Consider the following 23,859-nt stretch of genomic DNA (forward strand, 5'->3'; position numbering starts at 1 on the left):
CCCATCTACAAATCAGGTAAAAAGGAAAGAGAAAGAGAAAGAGAAAAAGAAAGAAAAGGAAAAAGAAACTCAAAATCTTACTGTCAAGATCAAACATACTGAACAAAGAAAAGACAGCAAAGGTTCAGTAAGCTAGCTAGTCTCATTAAATCTGAAAATTTAGTAGCAACATATGAAGACATCTCCATTTAGAAAAAGAACCAGCCAGGCGTGGTGGCACACACCTTTAATCCCAGCACTTGGGAGGCAGAGGCAGGCGGATTTCTGAGTTCGAGTCCTGCCTGGTCTACAAAGTGAGTTGTCCAGGACAGCCAGGATTAAAAGAGAAACCCTGTCTCGAAAAAGCAAAACAAACAAACAAACAAAAAAAAAAAACAGAACCATAGACTACTCAGTGATCCTTGATCAGACTGATTAAGGCAAAATCTGAAATCTTAGAGAGCTGTGTTCTCCACACTCTTCAAAGCTCCCTTCCCTGCGATTGGAAACCACTTCACTCTGTAGCAGGCAACATACCATTGCTTGACCTCATCCTCTTTCTTCTTGAAATTCTCCAGTTTCTTTAGGCCCTTCACTTTCTGTTGCTGTAAGGAGTCTTCACTCTCCCATGTGCTGTGAATATAAGACCAGCCCTTCCACTTGATAAGGTACTGGACTTCACCTTCCTCCCTCTCCGTGTCAAAGTCATCGCTAGGATCTCCATTAGCTTCAACAGCATACACAGTGGTAGACGCTCCAGTGGCTGCAAAAGGATTCAGGTCAGCTTTAAAGAAAATGTAAGAAACCAGGCAATGAAAGATTCCCAATTATTCAACTGCCAGGAAGAGTCTCTTCTTCAATAAAGCAAAAGTCTTGCCTTACAGTAAGCAGTCACTTACTGTATAATTACACTTAGTAAAATAAGTCAGTTACAACACAGGATGGGCTCAGTCCTTTCAAATATCCTCAAGATATTTACCTTAAAACATGTGCAAACTTGCAAGTGGTACCACACTAGTCAGCTGTCCAAACACCAAACAATGAAACAGCAGCAGCACCCTTTTCGTTTTAGTCTTGACTGCCTCAAAAAGCAAATCTCTTCCTCCAAGAATAGAGAAAGAAATCAAAATGCCCTGTCCTTTCCTCCCAAAGCTGTTGACTGTCTTACCCTCAAATAACCTAACTGGGAACTGGGAAATGGCTAGTCGGGCAGGGCACCAGGTTCCTAGTTAACACTACACATAGTCAAGGCTGAATTTCAAAAAAAAAAAAAAAAAAAAAAGGATTGGGGCAGAAAAAGGACCGTTATGCTTGGTTTTATCTTTGCAGTGAGGGCTGGAGCTAGGCAAGTGCTGTCTGTCACTGTCCTATATTCCCAGCCTTCCCATGAAAAGGATATTTTACAACAACTTAAGAAATACCTCAAATGGATTCTTTAAAAAACTCACTATGACCCAAATATGTCTGTGATGAGTCTGGTATTTTTACAAGGCGACTCAAAAACAGCTAACTAAACACAGATTTGCTCTGTGTTAATGAGTAAGTACCTATGATTTCATCACTACATTATGTACTATCTAACTAGATTAAATTTAAAAAAAAAACATTATTTTGTCTTTATCTCTGAAATAAGTCAGGACAATTTCTACAATTCAAAATACTAGTGTGGACTATATTTATCACATTAAAGAATATGTAAAACATTGGATTTTTGAATATATGTACATATATGCATATATAAATTGCATACAAAAATTTGTGGGCTCCAGATGCAGCCAGTTGGTCCAGTGCTTGGCAAGCATCACCAAGGCCTGATTCAACTCCTCAGCACCACATATACTGAAAATGGTGGTGCACAACTGAAATCCCAGAACTTGGGAGGTAGAGACAGGAAGATTAGGAGTTCAAGGTTATCCTTGTCTATATATCAAGTTAGAGGCCAGCCAAGGCTACCAGAGACCCTGTCTCAAAAATCCAAAGTGAGTAATTTGCTCCCCAAAGACACAAACCTCCTTTCTTTCCCAGTCTTGAATCTAAGACCTTTTCAATAGTTTCACTATTATCTTGCTGTTCATCACCTCCTTCTCCAGTCATCTCAATGAGATCATCTGAATCAGTCTCAAAGTCATCATCTTCTTTGTAACTGTGTGAGAAATAACGCTGCATGAGTAAGAGACTGCACCTTCAGAGCTAAGCATCTCTACAGAGTAGCACTCAAATAGGAACCACACATTGACTCCAACAGTTATTTACAGATTTGAGTCAGTAGACTCAAGGCCTACTTGTACCCCATTTCAAGCTCTGACGCATGCCCACAGATAAACTCAAGAGTAGCTCACACTATATGTATAAGCAGGATACAGGAAACTACAAAAATAAGCTTTACTTAGTATTGAATAATTATTATATAAATTATGACAAAAAAGAAAATTCGTAACGAAAGGAAAATTGCTATTATTTCAGACAAAAAGAAAATATTCCTGAAGATCAAATGTTTCAATCATGCAATAACAAGAAAATGAATTTAATTTAAATGAACTCAAAAAGTGGAGGATTTTCAGTCACATCTATGAATTATAAATATAAAATGTATTTGGCCATGATGATCCCAGAAATGAAGTCAGAGAAACAGCCTGAGGCTGATCTAAGCTACACAGTAAAATTCAGGATAGCCTTGACGACATAGTTCCAGACTAGCCTGAACTACATCAAAAACGTAAAAAGAAGGTAAACAAACAAACAAAAAACCTTTACAACACATGAACAATAAATACAAGGAAGGCATAGCTCAATAGTATTTGCCTCATATAAGCAAGACCCTGGGTTTAGTCTCCAACACAACAAAATAATTATAGAAAAACATAATTCTAGATATAACAAAGTAAAAAAATGAGGTAAGCTAAATACCAGCACATTAAAACCCTAGTCCTACGTTTAACTATCAGTTGGAAACATCAGGCAAGTGATTAGTACCTCTAGAGCTCAGCGTCACAGTTCTAAGTAGGCCTAAGGAAACATGCAAATGCCCTGAGAGCAAATGGACTTCACAGTCTCTAGAGTAAACGAACCAATTACCTCAATATAGCTATATCTTTTTCATCATCAATTAATACCTCATATCCTGTTACTAAAGTTTAATATTATGATTATATCCAAATGTCAAAAGATACAATGAGACACAATGAGAAATTGAGAAGTGAAAAACAGTCCAAACATTCTTCCAAAAACATTAGAAAGACAGTCAGTAGGACAGGACATAACCTTGAGTTCTTTGGAAATGAGCTGTTGTTACTCTTGCTCTCCACTGGGCTCAACACCATTTTCCCAAGGATGGCTAGATTATGAAAGTGGCTTTAGCTTATGTTATTTTTGGTTTTTTGAGACAGGGTCTCACTGTGTAGCTCTGGCCTTTCTGGAACAAGCTATATAGACCAGGCTAGCATCAAACTCACAGAGATCCACCTGCCTCTGCCTCCCAAGTGCTGAGATCTAAGGTGTGCGCCACCCTCAGGTTGATATTCTTACCTGTCGATCACATCATCTGAAACTTGAAAGAACCAAGTTCTAAACATCTGCATCATCACCATCAATGGAGAACTTCCAAGGCACAACTGACCTCACGTTTTTAGCAGCTCTTCGGCGAGTCTGCCTTTTGGGAGCTTCATCATCATCGTCGTCGTCATCTGAAGACTCTTGTTTTTTCCTCTTTCCACGCTGAATCTTAGGTTGCTTTTTAACTTGAGGTTTGGGCACTGTTCTAAACAAAACCAGAGGGAAAGAAATGGCAAAGCTTTTACTCTGTCACTTGGTAACTACTTCAAGGCTACATAATGACATCCCCACAGCAGTGGCACAAACAAATAATTCACTAAAGGGAGCCAAGCATGGGATCAGACCCGGAATCATACAACTCATGAGATGATCATGATCATGAGTTCAAAGTCAACCTCCACTACATAATACTCTCAGAAAAGCAAGAGGGAAAAGGTAAGGTACAATCACAGTGATGTGCTTCTCCTACCTAACGAACCCTAAGCCGTAAGCCGGGACTCAGCGGTAAATAATGGGCACAGATCCAGCAGACACTCCAATCTGGAAAGCTTGCACTCAGAGGGGAAAGGAAACGCAGGCTGCTTTCCCTGGAGGGCACTAGACCAGGGGTTGGCCAAACAACAAATCTGGGCCACTCTATAAGTACTTATACAAGTAGAAGACATATTTGTAACAACATTTTTATAGACAAAATTAAAAACAAGACACAGTATGCTTTGGTGATATGATTAATAAGAATAGAATTCTTCTGGAGAGAATGTTTCACATAATTAGGATTCAAATTTAGTACTATTATCGAAGTATAAATGTAACTGTTCACCGACAAAAACTATTAGCTTTTAAGCCATTTAAAAAGTAGGTGTTGGATGTGATTTGACCCCACCCCACTCAATCCTGGAAGAAAGTATATTTGGTGGACTGGGGAGATGGTTCTATCTGCAAAGTGTTGCCACACAAGCATGATGACCTGAGTTCAATTCCCACAATCTACAGAAAAATCCAGGCACAGTGAGATGCACTTATAATCCCAGCACTAAGAGGCAGTGACAGTGGGACACTTGGGGCCAGACTGGGACAGTAGGACACTTGGGGCCAGACTGGGACAGTAGGACACTTGGGGCTAGGTGGGGGCCAGACTGGGACAGTAGGACCCTTGGGGCTAGGTTGGGGCCAGACTGGGAAAGGGCTGAACTAATCACTGAGCCAGGTTCCAGGGAGAGATCCTGCCTCAAAAAAGAAGAGGATAGCTCCTGAATTGACCACTGACCAATCAACACACACCTGTACCACACACACTCACATGCACCCATGCACACAAATGCCCTGACAGACAGACAGACAGACACACAGAAAGACACACACACACACACACACAACAAAAAACACAAAGGAAGAAGTTGAATTTCCTTGGAGTCTTGACTTTAAGGCTAGCATGATCTATATAGATTGCTCCAGGAAGGCCAGGGCTACACAATGGAATATTGTCACAAAAACACAAATTACAATATAAGCCAGTGTGCTAAAGCTGTTTTTAGAATCTACCCATCCTTGGGAAGGTGAATAACAACAGCTCTAACTGCCTAAAGGTCACATCCTGCCCTAATGGCTGTATTTCTAATGTTTCAGAACAATGCCTGAATGCTATTTTCACTTCTGAATTACTCTTGAGGATCATGGTAAGTTTCCTCTGCCTTCTTATGTTACCATCATTTGCCATGTTTGATCAAAAATTACCAAACCTGTTGCCTTCTCAGCCTATGCCCATCTATATACAATTAGACTGTCTGCTTAATGTTATGGACATTATATAAATAAGATAATAAACTATAAATATAGTTCTGGTCAGGCAGAAGAATATTTTAATACTCATACTTAAAAAGTCAGTTCTCGACAGGAGTGGTGGTACATTCCTTGATTCCCACATTCAGGAAGCAGAGGCAAGTGGATCTCTCTGAGTTCAATGCCAGCCTGGTCTACATAGTGAGTTCCAGGACAGCCAAGACTAAATAGAGAAACCCTACCTTAAAAAGGCAAAAAGTAAATAAATAAAACATGCAAAGAGAGCTGGAGAGATGGCTCAGAGCACTGACTGCTCTTCAGAGGTCCTGAGCTCACAACCATCTGTAATGAGGTCTGATGCCCTCTTCTGGCCTGCAGGCATATATGCAGGGAGAAGGCTGTACACATAATAAATAAATAAATAAATAAATAAATAAATAAATCTTTTTTAAAAAACAAGCAAAGAATTAGTTCTCCCCAAAAGAATTTGTAATTTGGCCACACAAACTGGAAGGGTTTTTTTGTTTTTTTGGGGGGTTGGTTTTTTCGAGACAGGTTTTCTCTGTGTAGCTCTGGCTGTCCTGAAACTTACTCTGTAGACCAGGCTGGCCTTGAACTCAGAAATCCACCTGCCTCTGCCTCCCAAGTGCTTGGATTAAAGGCGTGTGCCACTACTGCCAGGCTTCTTTTTTTTAATGCAGAAGATGTAGTTGCATATACCACACACCCTAGACTTCTATGAAAAAACAAATAAGCAAAGATGCACTATCAGAGAATATGATCAGAGCCCATGACACTCATATATGATAATGCAATGAAGAAATCCATTAGTTTGTATAATCAGCATATGCTAACAATAAATACATGAAGAGGAAGAATGTATGTCCAGTGAGAACTGGCATCCATCCACGCGGCAGGGAGCTCAGTATTTAGACACTTGGCCTTGGTAAAGTTCCAGGCTGGCACAAAGCAAGCAGACATCCAAGCCCTCAGCAGCATGAATGGCCCTGACTGGGGCTCTGGCTGCAGCAGACCTCCTCCTTCACATGTAACCCACAGTGAGGCCCGCTAGACACAGCCTGGGCGGCAAGCAGTGTGTGTACCTTCTAGGGACCGGTCTTCTAGCTTTTCCTTTCTTTTGTTCTGCCTCACTCTCTGCACTGGTTCCCTGTTCCTGTTCGTCTTCTGAGGGGTCCTGTTTCCATTTTTCTCTGTGATCAAAAGCAAAACAAAATAATTTTTTTCTATAAGAATTCTTAACCTGAGCAATCTCAAAAGACAAATCCTAAAATCATTTTCTGAAACACAGTATGTGTACTTTAGATACTATGAGATATATCTCAGCTCAACGTAAATTTGGATTGTTATTCTTTCTGAATTACACACCATCTCTTCCTAGTTTAACTCTGGGAACAAATATAAATGGAGATAATGAGGATAATTTTCAGGCCACTTTTTCTAGGAGAGAGAAATGCTGTCCCTCATTCGTTCTCCTCTGTTCCTGAGGACCACGGACGGCCAGAGTCCATGCTAAGTTTACATCAAAGGTTCCCAAGCTTCGGCGTGCATCAGAACCAGCAAGAGTTTGTTTCTGACTCAAAACTGTCAATCATGAAAGCTCTGAATTCTAACAAATTAACACACACACACGATGCTGATATTGGATATATATGTATTTTAAAATGGGGAAAAGGGCACCAGCCCCCAACACTTTTGTCTGTTGGCTTAAGCAAATATTCTTCCATTAAGCTTCACCATCAACCTATATGAAATGCTTTAAGTCTTTAGAACATAACTAAGGACACAGTCCCTGAATTTTTCTTTCTGTGTTGAACGTACCATCCGACTAATTAATCTGTTCTGTTGAAGCCTTAGGTTTTAGTCATTAGTTGATATGGGAGGTGTTCTTTGTTCCTTGAGATCTTACAAGACCTAAAAGATCTAAAGGAGCCATAGCCTATAGGTGTTCTTTTCTCGATAAGACCTGTAGTTTAAGGGCTAACCAGAACCCCACAGGGACCTAGTTCATTTCTCACCTGTAGTAAATAAAGTATGGGATAGCTACTGGGCATGAAGAAGCTAAGAAAAGCCTGCAAGGCACATGCTTGAGATTCCTCCGTAAACCAAACAATTACCACTGTGCCCACTGGTTCCCTTTACAGAGGTCATAACAAAGATGCCAGTCGCAGAACTGCCAAGTCAAATTCCTTGTCTCCATAGGGCAAGAAAAAGAGTGCTGGCTTGCTCCTAAAAGGGGTTGATCTGTAACTGCCTGGGCCTTCCTAACAGCTGCAAGACTTACTGATTTGTTACTACTACAACTAAGTCTGCTCCACCTGAATTAGTCAGAGTTGGGGAAGGAGAATCTACCCTTTCATGAAATGGAACGTCCAATGTACGTCACTGAGTCCTTGCACAAAGTGGAATAGAAAAGCTGGTAAATAAAAATGGCCTTGGTTAAATAAAGAAGTTAACTAATGAAAGAGCGCTATCAGTTTTTCAGTCAGCTATGCTGAGTACCTTTGGATGGACACTGGTTTAGTAATCCCTGTTACTGGTTTCTAAACTATCAGTCTTTCTTTAAAACAAAGACTTCTTTGTATCTACCCATACTCTTGTACCTAGCTTCTTCTGCTTACTGAAGGTCTAGTATAAAACTTGAATATAAAAAAGACAGACAGGCCGGGCGTGGTGGCGCACGCCTTTAATCCCAGCACTTGGGAGGCAGAGGCAGGCGGATTTCTGAGTTCGAGGTTAGCCAGGGCTACAGAGTGAGTTCCAGGACAGCCAGGGCTATACAGAGAAACCCTGTCTCAAAAAGACAAACAAACAAAAGACAGACACAATGGTGTGTCAGAACAAGACAAGACAATGAGGAGTTAAAACCAACTTTGAAAAAACAAACAAAAAGGGCATCTAAGTAATAGGTGATTGTCAAGAAGATGGAGTAAGGTGAACCCAGCCAGCACTTGGGAACCCGGCACGTGAGTCTGTGCTCTCCCTAGGACTTAGAACAATTCTTTACCCCTCCAAAGGGAATCAGCAGTTATGCAGTAAAAGAAAAATGGCCTCACAGAAACAAGTCTCAAAATCATGGGCAATTAAGAAGCAAGGGAAAGTCCACGAATGGAAACAACGCAGAATCACTAATCTGAACTAGTGCTTTCAGTGAGACCCACTACAAAGGCAAAAACTGCAGCAATTGTGTTGAGGCCATAGTACGGCAATCCAATTAAAAATGTATACACAACCACAAGAACTTGGGCTCTTCCACCCCAAGAATGTAACAGAGAAAAAGGTATAAAATCAACGGGTCTACAGCCCAGTGAGACAGTGAGATGATCTTCCTGGGAGAGACTAAGCTGCTTGCAGGCACAGCAACCTCACACCTACTTTTCTCAATCATAACCTGCAGAAGACAGTTGAAGACCTAGGAAAAACTACACCCAAGCTTACACGTTCCAGAGCATCTAGACAAGTAGAGGTGCAGGGGTTTGAAATTGGCCATATTATCAAGGACAAGAAAAAAAAGAGAATTATTTTATTTGGCTTGGTTTTTCTGAAACAGGGACCTACTATATAATTCTGCCTGGCCTGGATTCACTGTGTAGACAAAGCTAGCCTTAAACTAGCCAAATTATATCTGCTTCTTTCTGCCTCTCCCTCCCAAGAGCTGGGATTACAGTTTGCCATCATACCCAATAAGAGAAAGAACGATCAGCCATCTATGGAGATGAGGTAAGAGTAATTATCAACCTCCCAATGTTCACTCCCACGCCAGCACAGAGCTCTTGAACGAGTAAATGTGCTCCTTTCTTGTAGGAAGCGAACTTAAAGTACACTTCCCAGTCATCCATGCACTGCGAGTCAGGTTGCAGGAACCAGGAATCATAAGAGGCTGGGCCTGGCTAATAAGTTAAGACTTGCTGCTCTCCCAGGACTTGTGTTTGGTTCCCAGCACCCACACAGTGGTTCCCAACCATCCCTAACTGTAGCTCCAGGGGAGGCACACACTCTCTTCAGAACTCTAAGGACAACAGGCAAACATTATGCATAAAGGCAAAACACCCACACATAAAATAAACAAATTTAAAAGATAAAGAGTCAAGAACTTGATTAAGAACTATTTCAGTTATCAAAAAGAAACTTTCATTTTGATCTAATGTAAGGCATCAACAGAATTTTTGTCAAATTTTTGGGACTATGGGAAAAACAACCAAAATTTAGCTACTGAGACTCCAAAGTAAAGTAAGCACACAAGTAGTCTGACTACTCATCAGCTAGGAACAGTTAACTTTCCATTGTTAGAAAAGAGAGGCTGCAAAGCGTCAATTCAGAGGGCAGGCAGGGAGAAAAGTCACTTTTAAATATAGTGAGTACTGGCCACAAAAGGCAGTGGCTAACTACTGTACACATCTAAGTGCCAAAGAGAATTCTTTTAAAAGACACATGAGGAGAAGAAGAAATAATGGCTTCCAGATAGCAGATATCCCCAAGACAGGATGCTTTCATTAACAATTCCAATCTGGGACTAATAATGTCCCAACTCCATTTTGACACATCTATGACAGATACACAACTCAAAACACTGAAAGGAATAAATACCATGACCTCTTTCTCCCCCTCCTCCCTCTCTATGTCACACACAGACAGACACACAGACAGACACACACACACACGCACACACGCACCTCTGCATGATTATAACTAAAATATTTTAACCTCTGGTTGGAAGGAAGAGTTGGACCAACACACAGTACCTTCATAAAAACTATTGGGACAAAGAACCTGTAGAAATGCTATTCGACATGCCCAGATTAGGACAACATTTGCACTACACTTTATTCCTTCAGCTTTTTTAAAAATCTGAGACTCCCATCTCAAAAAAAGAAAAAAAAATGCAGAAACTATACAGTTTCTGAAAAGCATGTCACCCTTTGGGTAAGTCTCTCAATTATCAAATTCAGGTTGACACACAAACACAGCAGATTCTGTTAAACTTGTTATAAAATCACAGTTGCCACACATATTGAAACTATGATGCCTTCAAACAATGTAATAAAGTTGGGCATTTCAAAAACATCCCAATAAGGCCATTATACCTAAATAAACAACAGAAGGCAGACTCCCAAGCAACTCATGCAACAGAAGTGCAAAGAAAGTCTCCTAAAAGAGGCTCCAGCAAGCTGTCTCCAAGGCGGTATGTAAAACAGAACAGAAACTGGGTGTATTCAAGCAAGACCTTATTAAATACTGCTCTATGAAGTTCTTCACTATTATACATTTAATGTAACAACTTAATTAATTGTAAGCAGAATTTTTACTACTGTTTTGAAGATGAAGAAATGGGTTTAAAAAATTCAAATTTGCCTACTAATCACAGAACATGCAACTGAAGACCTTGGTGGAAAGTATTCCTGGATTGATGATGCACAAAGTTTTGGATACCTACGTTTTTCAAAAAGGATCTACAAAATCAATATAGCTAATGGAACTGTACACCATGGAAATGGGGAGGGTGGTAAGACTGCTACTTAGTAATAATTTTTTAACTTAAAAACAGTGAACATCTAGAGATAGAAGGACTGTCTTATAATCCTGGACTTGAAAAGTGAAAGCAGAAGGCTCAGACTTGTCTATAATAGTGAGATCCTTGTCTCTACATACATGCATACATGCATACATACATAAATAAATAAATATGCTACATTCCTTTCATCTCATCACTAGGAGGGCCATAAGTTTGAGGCTAGCCTGGGCAGTAAAACAAAACCTTGCACCAAAAATAATAAAACGAGAAAATAACCATACTGAAGGCAGGGGTAAAGGCACACACTTGTAATCCCAGCACAGGGAAAGCAGACAATATCTGTCATAGTTCAAGGGAAGCCTGGTTTATAGTGAGCTCTAGGCAAGCCCTGTGCTCTTGGCAAGCATGAGACTCTGGGCCTGGAGAGATGATTCAGCAGATAAGAGCACCGTCTAATCTTCCAGAGGTCCTGACCTGATTTCAATCCCCAGCAACCACATGGTAGCTCACAACCATTTATAACATGATATGATGACTTCTTTGGACATGCAGGTAGGTATACATGCAGATAGAACACTCATATATATAAAATAAATCTTTAAAAAAAAGATGAGACTATCTTTTAAAAAAATCTTTATTTTTATATATATAGCTATATGTAGTAGTATACACCTGTAATTCCAGAATATGGAAAAGAGGCATAAAGACCAAGGGTTAAAGTCATCCTCAGCTACACAATAAGACCAAGGCCAACCTATGGCACTGGAGACCCTGTGTCAAAGTAAAAAAATAAGGCCCATGAGATCACCGGTGCAGCAGATACAGGTGTATGCCTCCAAGCACGATAACCTGATTCCATCCCCAGACCTACATGAGAGACTCCCACAAGCTGTTCCCTGACCTCCACATGCACACTCACACATATATACACACACATTCAACAATAAAGGCTTTTTAAATTTAATTGTAAGAAAATAATTTCTAAAAAAAAGAAAAAGAAAAAAAAAAAAGCCAGGCGTGGTGGTGCATGCCTTTAATCCCAACACTCGGGAGGCAGAGGCAGGTAGATTTCTGAGTTCAAGGACAGCCTGGTCTACAGAGTGAGTTCCAGGACAGCCAGAGCTATACAGAGAAACCCTGTCTCAAAAAACCAAAAAATAAAATAAAATGAAAAATTCCATAGTTAATGAGCACAAAACCAAGGCTTCAGCTCACGGGTAGAGTGCTTGCCTACGGCATATGTCAGGCTTTCTATTCAATCTCTAATGCTGCAAAAAATAATGAACAGAATATAATTTGTTGTAAAATATTTTAACTCTTCCGGGCGGTGGTGGCGCACACCTTTAATCCCAGCACTTGGGAGGCAGAGGCAGGCGGATTTCTGAGTTCAAGACCAGTCTGGTCTACAGAGTGAGTTCCGGGACAGCCAGGGCTATACAGAGAAACCCTGTCTTGAAAAAACCAAAGGGGGAAAAAAAAATTTTTAACTCTAAACTCAAGAATTAAAAGCTTCTGGTCTACAAACTATAATCTTAGAATTATATGAAAACATTATGTATTTCATAATAAAATAAGTGCACAAACAATATGAATCTTACCATATCAACATGAGATTGGCCAATTTAAATCTTCTTTACATTGCAAGAATGCAATGTCTACTTTGGTATTTGTTTACATTCAAGAAAAAAATTAACTGAGCTAATTAGGCTACCAGCACTTAAGAAGTGGAAGTTGGAGCTCTAACAAACTTAAAGAGAATCTTGAGACCTGGGACAGACAGAACACAAAGATTGTCCCATAAACGCAGACATATTTAAAACTGTCAGATTAGGTCATTTCCCCATGATAAAGACTTACTGTTTTTTCAGCTGCCTCTGGCCTCTTCTTTTCGGACTCCCACTCTCAGACCCGCTACTTGCCTTCAGTGTGGGAGGGGAAAGATGATTAGACTTTAACTCACAGGAAGACTTTAGATGAAATGAAGCCTGAGTACTTGCTAGGTGCAGCCCACTCTTCTTTTGCTTTGAAAATACAGTGTCTCTTTCTCGTGTTTACACTTCAGAATCATGTGGAGCAGCAACATCAAATACAAATACAACTAACTACCTAAATCATGTCCCTCCAACACAATGAGCCAGCCACCACATAGAACTCAGCACTTGACATGTGCCTACTCTAGGGCTGAGAAGTAAATTTTAAATTTTACATAATTCTAAATATAAATTTTAAAAGCCACATGTGCTAGCAGTAACTGCACAAACCACTGTAGATCTAACAACCTAGAAAAAAAATACCAAATTTAATGAATGCGCCTTAAAGGCACTGCCTACTGATTTAGTCACCTTAGACTCAATGAGCATCAGCAATCATGAATGAAGAACTAACAGCACTAGGCCAAGGAAGGATTATAGTCACAGACAGTGTGACAGCGTCTTCCCCCAAATGAACCAAAATGGCACTGTTCCTACTGCTGTTAGTCCTGGGTCCTGCTAAGGATGTACTGACGTATAAGACAGGACGAGTACACACAGTAACTGGATACAAGGAGCATGGTTCAGTGGTCTGGAAACTACGGGAAAGGGAAGCCCAGGCTCACCAGCTCAGAAGCCACTCACAACTCAAATGCATAAACATGAAGGTGTTGGTGTGAATCTGACTTTCTGAGGACACCTAATAAAACCTGTACCTAACTCCCCAGCATTTGGCTGTCAATACATAGCTTCCATCAAAAGAATGTTACATAGCTAAGAAGTGCAAAATCCTCTTAAGGCAGAAAGGGGACATTTCACTAAGACAGGAGTAAGAATAGCCCTTCAGAATTTACTCTACAAATCTAATATGGAGAGATTTCACAAAATAGTGATACAATCTGGAAAGCATGAAACAAGGGCAACTCTATAGATGTAAGAACCCAGTACACAATACTGACTTTAAAAGTCACAAATCTGGGCACTGGGGACGGAGGTAAGAGATAGGGTGCTTGCTGAGCATGCTCAAGAACCAAGGTTCTGCCCCATCACTAAAAAAAAGTATTCCATCTCAAGTTAATGAGACCAGAATATGAGTATATTAGAAAATAACTTTCTCTCTCACACTACAACTTACATGAACTAGGAAATACAAAATACACTGAGCACCCTCTTTCCTTTCTCTGAAGTGAATCCAAACCACTTCCATGTTCCATGTGTTCAGCAGATAAGTCACTCACTTAAGACAGAATACAAGATGTCTAAAGTCAACTTACCACAATCAACTTCACTCAAAGTCAAGTTCTAATTAAAAGCATCCGACACCATAACTACTGGATTGAAACATGACTTATTTGGTGAGTAGTTTTTACTTAACTTCTTGCCCTACTTATCACAGAAAGGCCCGATTAGAGGCGCTTTAAACTGCCACACCTGAAGCTGTCTCTTTAATAGTAAAACACACCAGTCGCAGATGGGGTGAAAAGGGAACTGAAGTGCAAATCCTTGAATCCGTCTTTTCTTACCTCTTCCTTAACATTAAATCGTGATGGTTCTTGTCTGCTTCGATTTGACCTCCTAACCCCATAAACATCAGGATATTCTTCCCACATCTGCAAAATGAATAGATTGCACATTGAGTCCTTTCCCTAACTCTACTCGCTATTTTCATTATCAGAACATTTATTTCAATCAAACAAAGTCATGTAAATATCCAAAGGGTTGTTTTGCTACATTTGAGAGAAAGTAGTATCCTTTCAAAAGAGTTAAGTATTATCCTAATGAAGGACTTAAACGTCCTTCGCCGCTATTAACTGTATCCCAAACACTGCTAAACTAAAACGTGACCCTGATTTCTTCCAGTAAATGTAAAGTATGGAGGAATTCTAAATTTCCTGATGCTTACAGTTTCAACTTAGAAACAACAAACAAAAACAAAAAAGCCAAGCAGAGGGGCATCACCGAATCCATGCCACAAGGCAGAGTAGCCAGCCAGGATCTGCAGATGAGGGCCTCCTCTGCATTCGCCCTGGTATACCTGTCCTAGCCCACTAGCAGCAGTTAGCACTCTGCCTCTCACCAAGGATTTGAAAATGTAACTCTACAGGAGGGTCCAGCTGAGGAGTTTAGTTTTTCTACTCTCTTCCCCAGAGATTATTATGCTTACAAATGCTCTGTGCTTTTTAGATAAAAATCACAGAAGAGCAAAAGGAATCTGAATGGACTGTGGCACACTGGTGTGAAGATGTTTAATCATGTTTAAACATGTGGAAGAGATGTTAGAAAAGCAAAAGCAGGATTATGGCTCTTATTAAAAACAGACACTAGCCCGGCATGGTGGCGCACGCCTTTAGTCCCAGCACTCAAGAGGCAGAGGCAGGTAAATTTCTGAGTTCAAGGCCAGCCTGGTCTACAAAGTGAGTTCCAGGACAGCCAGGGCTATACAGAGAAACCCTGTCTCGAAAAACAAAACAAAACAAAACAACACAACACAACAGAAACTGAAGTAAATGTCATGAAAACATTCAGAAATTCAGAGCAATGTATATGCAGAGGACAAGAAGCCAGCACAGCCAGTGAATGTTTACAGGGAAGGAAGGGTGTTTTCTCTAGGGAGCCAGCCAGTAAACATTCTAAGCCATGTGGCTATTTCTCTCTGAAACTGTAATAGGAAATCAATCACAAAGCATCCAGGTATAATGGGCAGGGCAGGGAGAGAGCATGACTCCCACAACAGGAGGCATTTCCAAGTCTAGGACAGCACTGGAAACAGGTCCCGCTGTTTCTCTTCAAAGTCTGAATATAATGACTACATTGCCCATGCCTCGCCAGGCACGCACGGTGCAGCATGCCTTTAATCCCAGTGCTTAGGAGGCATCGACAGGCACATCAGTGTGCTTTCAAAGTCAGACAGCCTAGTCTACACAGTGAATTCCAAGACAGCCAGAGCTAAAGACTGAAATCCTAACTAGGGAAAAAACAAGTAGAAAATGGGGTAAAAAAGCAAAAATTCATAAAAGATCAACCAAAAAACAAACAAGACCCCCACAGTATTACTAAGCAAAGGAGAGAATATTAAACAATAAAAAACAACCTACCAAACAAACAAACAAACAAACAAAAATCAGATACAGAAAACAACTTTTAAAAGTTACAAGTGGCCCAAGAATAGGCATTTCAGAACTAGAACCCAATGTAATTCTGTAATTCAATGTATTCCCAAAATAATGACTTTAGAATTATCCCAAATACCCAGGCAGGAGTTAGGAGTACAGTGAAAGAGGCAGATAACTAGCTGCTCACCACACAGGGGGCCAACCTGGGAAAGGAGAGAAGGAGGCTTGTGCTCCAGCCTTTCTGCCCACACCCAGCTACAGAGGAGAAACTCTGTGTATGACTCAGCAGAAAACTTGTGACGCCTTTACTGACTGTGAGGACTCCAAGCTACTCATAGTTCCATACAACTGCCTGTAGGCAGTAAATAAAAACAAGCCAAGGGTGTAGTGGCATATGCCATTTAGTCCCAGTACCTGGGCAGCTGAGGCATGGGGATCTCTATGAGTTTAGGGCAGCCTGATCTACATAGTTCCAGGACAGCCAGGGCTACAAAGTAAGACATACACACACACAAAGCCAGGTATCTTGGCACATGTGTTTAATCACAATACTATAAAGACAGAGGCAGCTGTGAGTTTGAGGTGCCTGGGCTACACAGTGTTGCAGGCCAGTCATGGATTTATAGAGAGATCCTGTCTCACATCAATAAGTAAGTAAACAAACAAACTCTAATGTAAATTTCCCTACTCCTAGCCATCAGCCATCTGATGCCACATAAATGCCAAATACCATTGTGCAGCAACTCTGCTGAACACTAAAACAACTCCTCTGCCTTAAGAGCTCCAAGTGGCTGACTTTTAACTTCATATACTCTGAAATTTTTCACTACTGCCTACAATTTAATATCATCTATAATATGAAAAGTAATATGAATACAAAATTGCATTTTAGACTGTAGCTTAAATTTAAAAGACAACAAAACTTTATTCAGATGTTATTTTTTTTAAAGTGAAAGCAAAGTATTTTGTTCACACACATCTCTCAAATAAAATCTTTATATTTATTTATTTATTAAAGATTTATTTATTACATGTAAGAATACTGCAGTTGTCTTCTGACACTCCAGAAGAGGGAGTCAGATCTCATTACAGATGGTTGTGAGCCACCATGTGGTTGCTGGGATTTGAACTCTGGACCTTTGGAAGAGCAGTCAGGTGCTCTTACCCACTGAGCCATCTCACCAGCCCTCAAATAAAATCTTACAAGTTCCTATGTGGTGGGCTGGGAAGTACCTAAGCTGATGACGTACTTATTTATCAGCAATGCTCAAACCCAACACCACAAAAAAAGATAACACATGCCTTTTTTTTTTTTTTTTTTTTTTTTTTTGAGTCAGACTTTCTCTGTATAGCCCTGGCTGTCCTGAAACTCACTTTGTGGACCAGGCTGGCCTCGAACTCAGAAATCCACCTGCCTCCCAAGTGCTGGGATAAAAGGCATGTGTCACCACGCCCGGCTAACACAAGCCTCTTATCCCAACAGCAGGCACGGGAAGGAGTGGTTCAGAGTCATCCTGACCACGTAGACTACATGATATCCTATGTCCACCTCCCTCCCACCCCCAGAAAAGTTCAGACACCTTCTGATGAAGTCACACAATCACATAATTCTTTTTCACCAAAAAAAGAAATGTATTCCAAGGTTTGGAATCAATGTGAAAATGTTATGCACCTTAATTTTTGTCTTTTGAATTCTTTGCGTCAAGATACTTTTTTAATAAGCAAAAAGATAACTACAATTGCCTTTGTTCAGGCTGTTGCATGGTTTGTTTTCTATTACTCAAACAAGGAAAATGCTACAGCAGTGATTATAGCCCAGGCCTATAATCCCAGCGCAAGGACGGAGGAGTTCCAGGCCACACTAGACTCCACAGTAAGGCCCTGTCTGGAAACAAAGGACAAGGTAGGGAGGGAAGAACTGGCCAGCTCATGATAGTGCACGCCTACACTCTCAGCACGTCAAGGACTGGTGCAGGAGGGTCAAGGGTGGAAAGCCAGCCTTGGCTGTACTGCAAGCAAGTTCCAGGCTAGCCCAAGGTCTATGAGTACCTATCTGCAGAAACAGACAAAAGGGCATAGTATTCAACCTTCTATGGAAATACTCTGCTAGCGGGTCCTAGATAGTAGCAAATTTGCAATATCCAGCTCGAGAGTATGATACCTTCTTCACATCAGCTATCCGTTCCTTCTTAGAGGCAGGCTTCTCTTTGGCTTCCGGAAGGACTGGCTGGGATTTGGAACCTGCCGATTCACTCTCAGACTCTGATTGGCTCTCAGAAGACTCCGAACTGCTATTGGACTCGCTGCCATGTCCACTTCCGGGCTCGCTGCCCTGCTCACTTTCCGACTGACTGCCTGAGTCTGACCCCGACACTTCTTCAGAAGCTGAACGACTTAACAGAGAGAAAAGCAAAGACAGACTTAGAACACTGAAAACTGCCACAGAAATTGTTTTGTTAATTCTTCTGGTGATATGTCTTCACACCATAATTTCGGCAAGTTAGCATTCACATCTTCAAATTCACTTTATTCTTGTGCTGCAGATCATGCTTTACTTTCCTATAACTGTCAACCTTTACTTCTGTATTTTTTGGTACCATACATATACCAAGTGTTTTACATATTTTCACATAATCAAGGGTCCCTTGACATAGGTCCCTTCATTCAAATGAGGTAAAACTGTATAGCTCCGAGTATTTAAGGAACTCTCTGACCTCACTGGAACACTACGAACTGTCTACTAAGTCACACCTGTTTAATAAGTACCAAATGCCCCCTTCTAAATAAAAGGTAGTAATTTCAAAAATGACAAAAACAGAGCTAGAGAGATGGCTCAGCGGTTAAGAGCACTGACTGCTCTTCCAGAGGTCCTGAGTTCAATTCCCAGCAACCACATGGTGGCTTACAACCATCTGTAATGGGATCCGATGCCCTCTTCTGGTGTGTCTGAAGGCAGCGACAGTGTATTCATAAGTAAAATAAATAAATCTTTTTTTTAAAAACGACACTCTTGCGAGCCACAAAACATAGGTTTCGTAGGTTGAGAGGTAGGCACAGTAGCATGCCGCTGAGAGGGAAATGCCCTGGTAGCGCCACTGTCTGCCAGACTAGAACTGAGGTCACTTAAGAAACGTCTATGGAAACTGGGCCGTCGGGGTATCTGGGTTGATAGTGTGCATTCAAAGACAGCAGGGGCCCCTGGGAGTATGTGTAGTATGTATGCATGCATGCATGTGCAGTGGTACATGCTCAGAAGGATTAAAAGTTCAGTCAGCCTTTGCTACATAACAAGTTGGAAGCCAGCCTGGAATATGAGTCCCTGACAAAACAAGAGAGAGGGAAAGAAAGAAAATAAATTACTGGAAACTTTCATTGACCCAAATCTACAAAAAAGCACATTACACTACAAAGGCCTTTACGTCAAGATGAAAGTGGAAAAATTATTCTCTAAGGAGGAAAGACAATAGAAACACAAACTGCCTTCCTTATCACCTCTTAAAGTCGGGTAAAATGCTAAATACTTTATAAACGTTTTTCTCCTGATCCTGTCACCTATGGTGACAGATTTAAGGGTCTTGCCTTTCCCTTTTGCTTGGGCATCTGTTCTTTATCACATCTCTCACTTTCTAGTTTCACCTCTTTTCTTTTCTTTTCTTTTCTTTTCTTTTCATTTTATGCATATCGCCATTCTGGCTGCATGCATGTCTGTGCACTAGGTCTGTACAATACCCACAGAGGCCAGTTGGATCCTCTAGCACTGGAGTTCCCGAGACTATTAAGAATCAAGCTTGGGTCCTCTGAAAGAGCAGCTAAGGCTCTTATCTCTCTCTCCAGCCCCCTTTTAACTAGGTCCAGCCTCCTAAAGAATCATGGGCATCACTTGGAAGCTATGAAAGCAGCAGTATTTCTACATAAATGCTATGAGAGTCTGACATCTCAGACGTCTCGGAACTGGATGTCTACGAGAAAGCTCTCCCAGCCAACAATACCATGAAACTCAGAACACTAAAGGACTGTTAGTTCTGCCCCGCCATTTACAGAGAGAACTACATAAATCATAGATTCAGACCAGGCGCCCTCCCTAAGACGGAGGCAAGGGAATAATCTGGAAGCTGGGGAACTGAGTACTTAACAAAGGCCTTCGCTTCCAGCCCTGATGACACAGCCTGGCCTGCTCTCTGTGCCCATCTCAGTGTGAGCTAGAAAAACAAAGGCTCTGACAAGTCTTGTGGAGGAGTGTTTTGCTTCCATGTATGTCTATGTATCCTGGCCAGAAGAGGGTATCAGATGGCCTAGAACTGGACTAAGACAGTTGAAAGCCATCACATGGTTGCAGGAACTGAAGCCCAGATTGTCTACAAAGACCAGTCAGTAAGCCCTCTTAGCTGCTAGGACCCCTCTCCAAGCCGCTGCGCTCTCTTCACCATTCCTTCCCTCATCCCCATTTGCTCTGTGTAACACCTGTTGTGAGGCAAGGCATAAATCGCAGTACATTCACCTCCAACCCCTGTACAGTGCTTATGCAGCAAACTAAGTATCTAACTTCAAGAGCTTGAGTATCATCTTCTGTAGGAACGCATGCTTTGCTGTCTCAGGTGCTGAGCTCAGCTTTAGACACTTCCAAATGCTGACCTACCACTGCAATTCCTGCCATGAGAAATGAAAACTGGCAGCCCCACCTGGGCATCAGCTGCACCTCTCAACTTGTGCTACCTCTCACTTTGCACAGCGATTCCTGCCCGGAGGAAAATGAAGGCAAACCCAGCAGTTGAGTTAGGAGTGTGGGTCAGTGGTACAGTGTTGTCTATTTGTGTACAAAGCTGAGGTTTGATTCCAACACCAATTAGAGAACAATAAATCTCAGTTTTTGTAAAGCCCAGCTATTTATTTGACACATTACCTTGTCTCCCATTTGTCCCATCCTATAAAAATAATGTGGTTACTTGTCAACCTCCAAACAGGCTTGAAACCTAAGGCCATCTTTTCAATATTCCTTGTGCCTAGCGTATTAGTGATTAGTGACTGAAATGACTTCATTTGCCAGGTAGTGGTGGCGCACACCTTTAATCCCAGCACTTGGGAGGCAGAGGCAGAGGCAGGCGGATTTCTGAGTTCGAGGCCAGCCTGGTCTACAAAGTGAGTTCCAGGACAGCCAGGGCTACACAGAGAAACCCTGTCTCGAAAAAAAAACAAACAAAAAAAAAAAAAAAAAGAAATGACTTCCTTTTCCAGCTGAACTCCAGACAAACAAGAATTTGTGTGTGAAATCACATGACAATCATTATCAGAGCAACACAGTATAATCAACATATTCTCTGAGCAAAGAAATATTCCAGTGTAGCTGACAAATGCTAAACTACCAGTTTTAATGACCCAGAAGAAGCTACAAGAGACAGTTTCAGTGTACTGCAGAAAGCAGCAAAGTTAACTACAAAGGCTTCGTCTTATGCTGAAAAGCAGGGCTCACAGCAGATGTAACATAATATAGCAATGCAGTGTAAGAACAAGTCCCTATGAATTGCCACATAGTGCACTGTATTTCAATGTCCACTCTGGTTATATTCAAATTGTTCTCTTAACTAATAATCTATAAATATCCGTGATTCATTTCTGTTTTATCTTTATTTCTAAATAAAGTGGTTCTTTTCCCATTGTTTAGTATAACCAATAAAGCTGTAATATTTTGTATATACCTTCTTGGAAAGCTGTGTTTCTGCTTGTGTACAAGTGACCACTAGAAATGTAACACTGCTGCGGAACTTTTGGGATAGCATTGGAAATGTAATTGAGGAAAATATATAATAAAAAATATTAAAAAAAAAAAGAAATGTAACACTGCATACAACTATCACAAAACACCCACATTCCCATCAGCACACATTTATGTGTGTAAATGCTAGTCCACAAATGGGTGAAGAGTGGCTCGTTCTGTGGAAAGGGCCATGCTACTAGATTCCATACTTATAAAATAAAAAGTAAAAAAAAAAAATACTACAAAAACAAAACCGAGGAAAATAAAGTTAGGCACCTGTGCAGCTGAGGAAAACAGACGTCACCAGAGAAGACATGGGCGTGTTTGTGGCTTTAGTGATGAACTCCGCAGCTGCTTCTAAGGCTTCAATATTTTCAGTGTACAAACTAGTTGACTAACTAAACAAACACATCCAGAAAAATGCAAACAAGGCAAGAGAACACGCACTCAACCCTATACAAAAGACACTGTCTCCAAAAATCAGGAAGGAAGGAAGGGAGGGAGGGAGGGAGGGAGGGAGGGAGGGAGGGAGGGAGGAAGGAAGGACTTTTTTTTAAACCCATGTATTAAGGGACAGGTCTATCATCACAAAATTAAGGAAAGCATGAAAGATATGCAGAGACCCTCATCTAAAACAAAGAGCTTTATTTTGGAACAAGCAAGCTAGATGTTAAGATAACATACTCCAAGAGAAGGAATGATTTTCATATTGGGAGAAGAGGTTGTTGTTTTGATTTTTCTTCTTTTTTTTTTTTTTTTTTTTTTTTTTTTTGGCCAGCCACACTGCCTCTGCCTCACTGGTGCTAAGATAATAAGCAGAGGATGAGGTCCTTACTGTTGAAGGAACATGGTCCTTTAAACCCTCTAACAGGAGAGAAGCAACAGCTGAAGTGACATGGCATCCCTAACACCGAGGAATCCTGAATGTCAGCTCTACACAGGAACTTTCACATGGACTCAGAGGTTTTCTAAGACTAAATAAAAAGGGCAGCCTGGCATGTGCTACATGCTTTAATAGCAGCACTTGAGAAGCTGAAAATTAGGGCACAGCCTGTGTCCTATATCCAAATGGAGTGGGGGTGGAGGGGCAAATTCAATTTATATGTGACAATCCTCAAATAAAAGGACTTTCTGCTATGATAATAATAATCTAACTTCCAAGGTGTAATAGTTACAAGGCAGTCAAAAATTATATTCACATGAATTATGCACCACAGCCTCATAAAAAGCCTATTCATTTGAAAATTATTCAAACGCGATAAAACAAAATGTATACTTTCTACTGGACCCAAAAAAAAAAAAAAGTGTGTCAAAAGAGAAAAAGAGAGAAGAAAAGGGAAAAAACAGCTTTACTAAGGTTTTTAGGAAATGAAGCAGTCTTTCTTAAACTAGACTTTAAAAACAACAGGGTCACTTCCATTTCTTGAAGTATCATTTTCAAAATGGCCACAAGAGGACAGCACAACAACACTGCACTTAAGAGAAAGCCTGCGGGTTCTCGGTCCAAAGGCGTCCATTTCAGCACACTGTGATTTATTCCCCTAACTCACAAAATGGCTGAACTTCTTACTACTTGACAAAGCTTGGCAGTTAACAGCTGGTAAACGCAAATCTGAAGAACACAAGGAAGTTCCAAGAAGAGCTATCCACACAAAGTTCACATTATAGACACTAAGTGTCAGAAATAGCAAAAAGCCTAATCCTTAAATGCGTCTATGTAGTCCACGAGTGTTAACAACTGAGAACTACAGAATCTGCACTTCCCCTCCTGAGGTACGGCTGGCTTTGCACTGCACGCTCTTAAGTCAAACACATTATCAAATCAACCAAGCTGCCCTGCCCTGAGACTGCTCCTTTTAGGCTCTGGCGTGGTGGAAATGCAAAGGGAGAGAGAGCTACTTGAATCACTGACTTTGGACAACTCCTCAAGCTTTAAGATCCCTTATACTTCTGAGGTCAAATCTTAGGACTCTGAGGATTATGTTATAAGCATGGCTAAGCCAAGTAAATTAGGAAAACCAAGTTGAAGGTATGGGTAAGAAAAAATATTCAACATATGAAGACTGGCATATCACAAGTCTGGGAGGAGGGCTGGAGAGATGGCTCAGTGGTTAAGGGCACCGACTTCTCCTCGAGAGGACCCGGGTTCAATTCCCAATGTCTGCATGTTGGCTCATAGTTGTC

At 40.9% G+C, this 23,859-nt stretch overlaps 1 protein-coding gene across 1 annotated transcript in view; it reads right to left on the minus strand.

Annotated features, from left to right (window-relative positions):
- The window catches only part of Chd2 (chromodomain helicase DNA binding protein 2), a 115,095-nt gene that overhangs the window by 74,741 nt on the left and 16,495 nt on the right, over positions 1–23,859 (minus strand). Inside the window, exons 3-9 of the mRNA NM_001081345.2 lie at positions 18,085–18,316; positions 14,334–14,420; positions 12,698–12,759; positions 6,414–6,521; positions 3,596–3,736; positions 1,989–2,122; positions 517–742 (exon numbers count right to left, since the gene is read on the minus strand). Coding sequence (NP_001074814.2) covers positions 517–742; positions 1,989–2,122; positions 3,596–3,736; positions 6,414–6,521; positions 12,698–12,759; positions 14,334–14,420; positions 18,085–18,316 — 990 coding nt within the window. The remainder of the gene's footprint in view (positions 1–516; positions 743–1,988; positions 2,123–3,595; positions 3,737–6,413; positions 6,522–12,697; positions 12,760–14,333; positions 14,421–18,084; positions 18,317–23,859) is intronic.

Source organism: Mus musculus, chromosome 7 (assembly GCF_000001635.26).
Source record: "Mus musculus strain C57BL/6J chromosome 7, GRCm38.p6 C57BL/6J".
NCBI classification, from domain to species: Eukaryota; Metazoa; Chordata; class Mammalia; order Rodentia; family Muridae; genus Mus; species Mus musculus.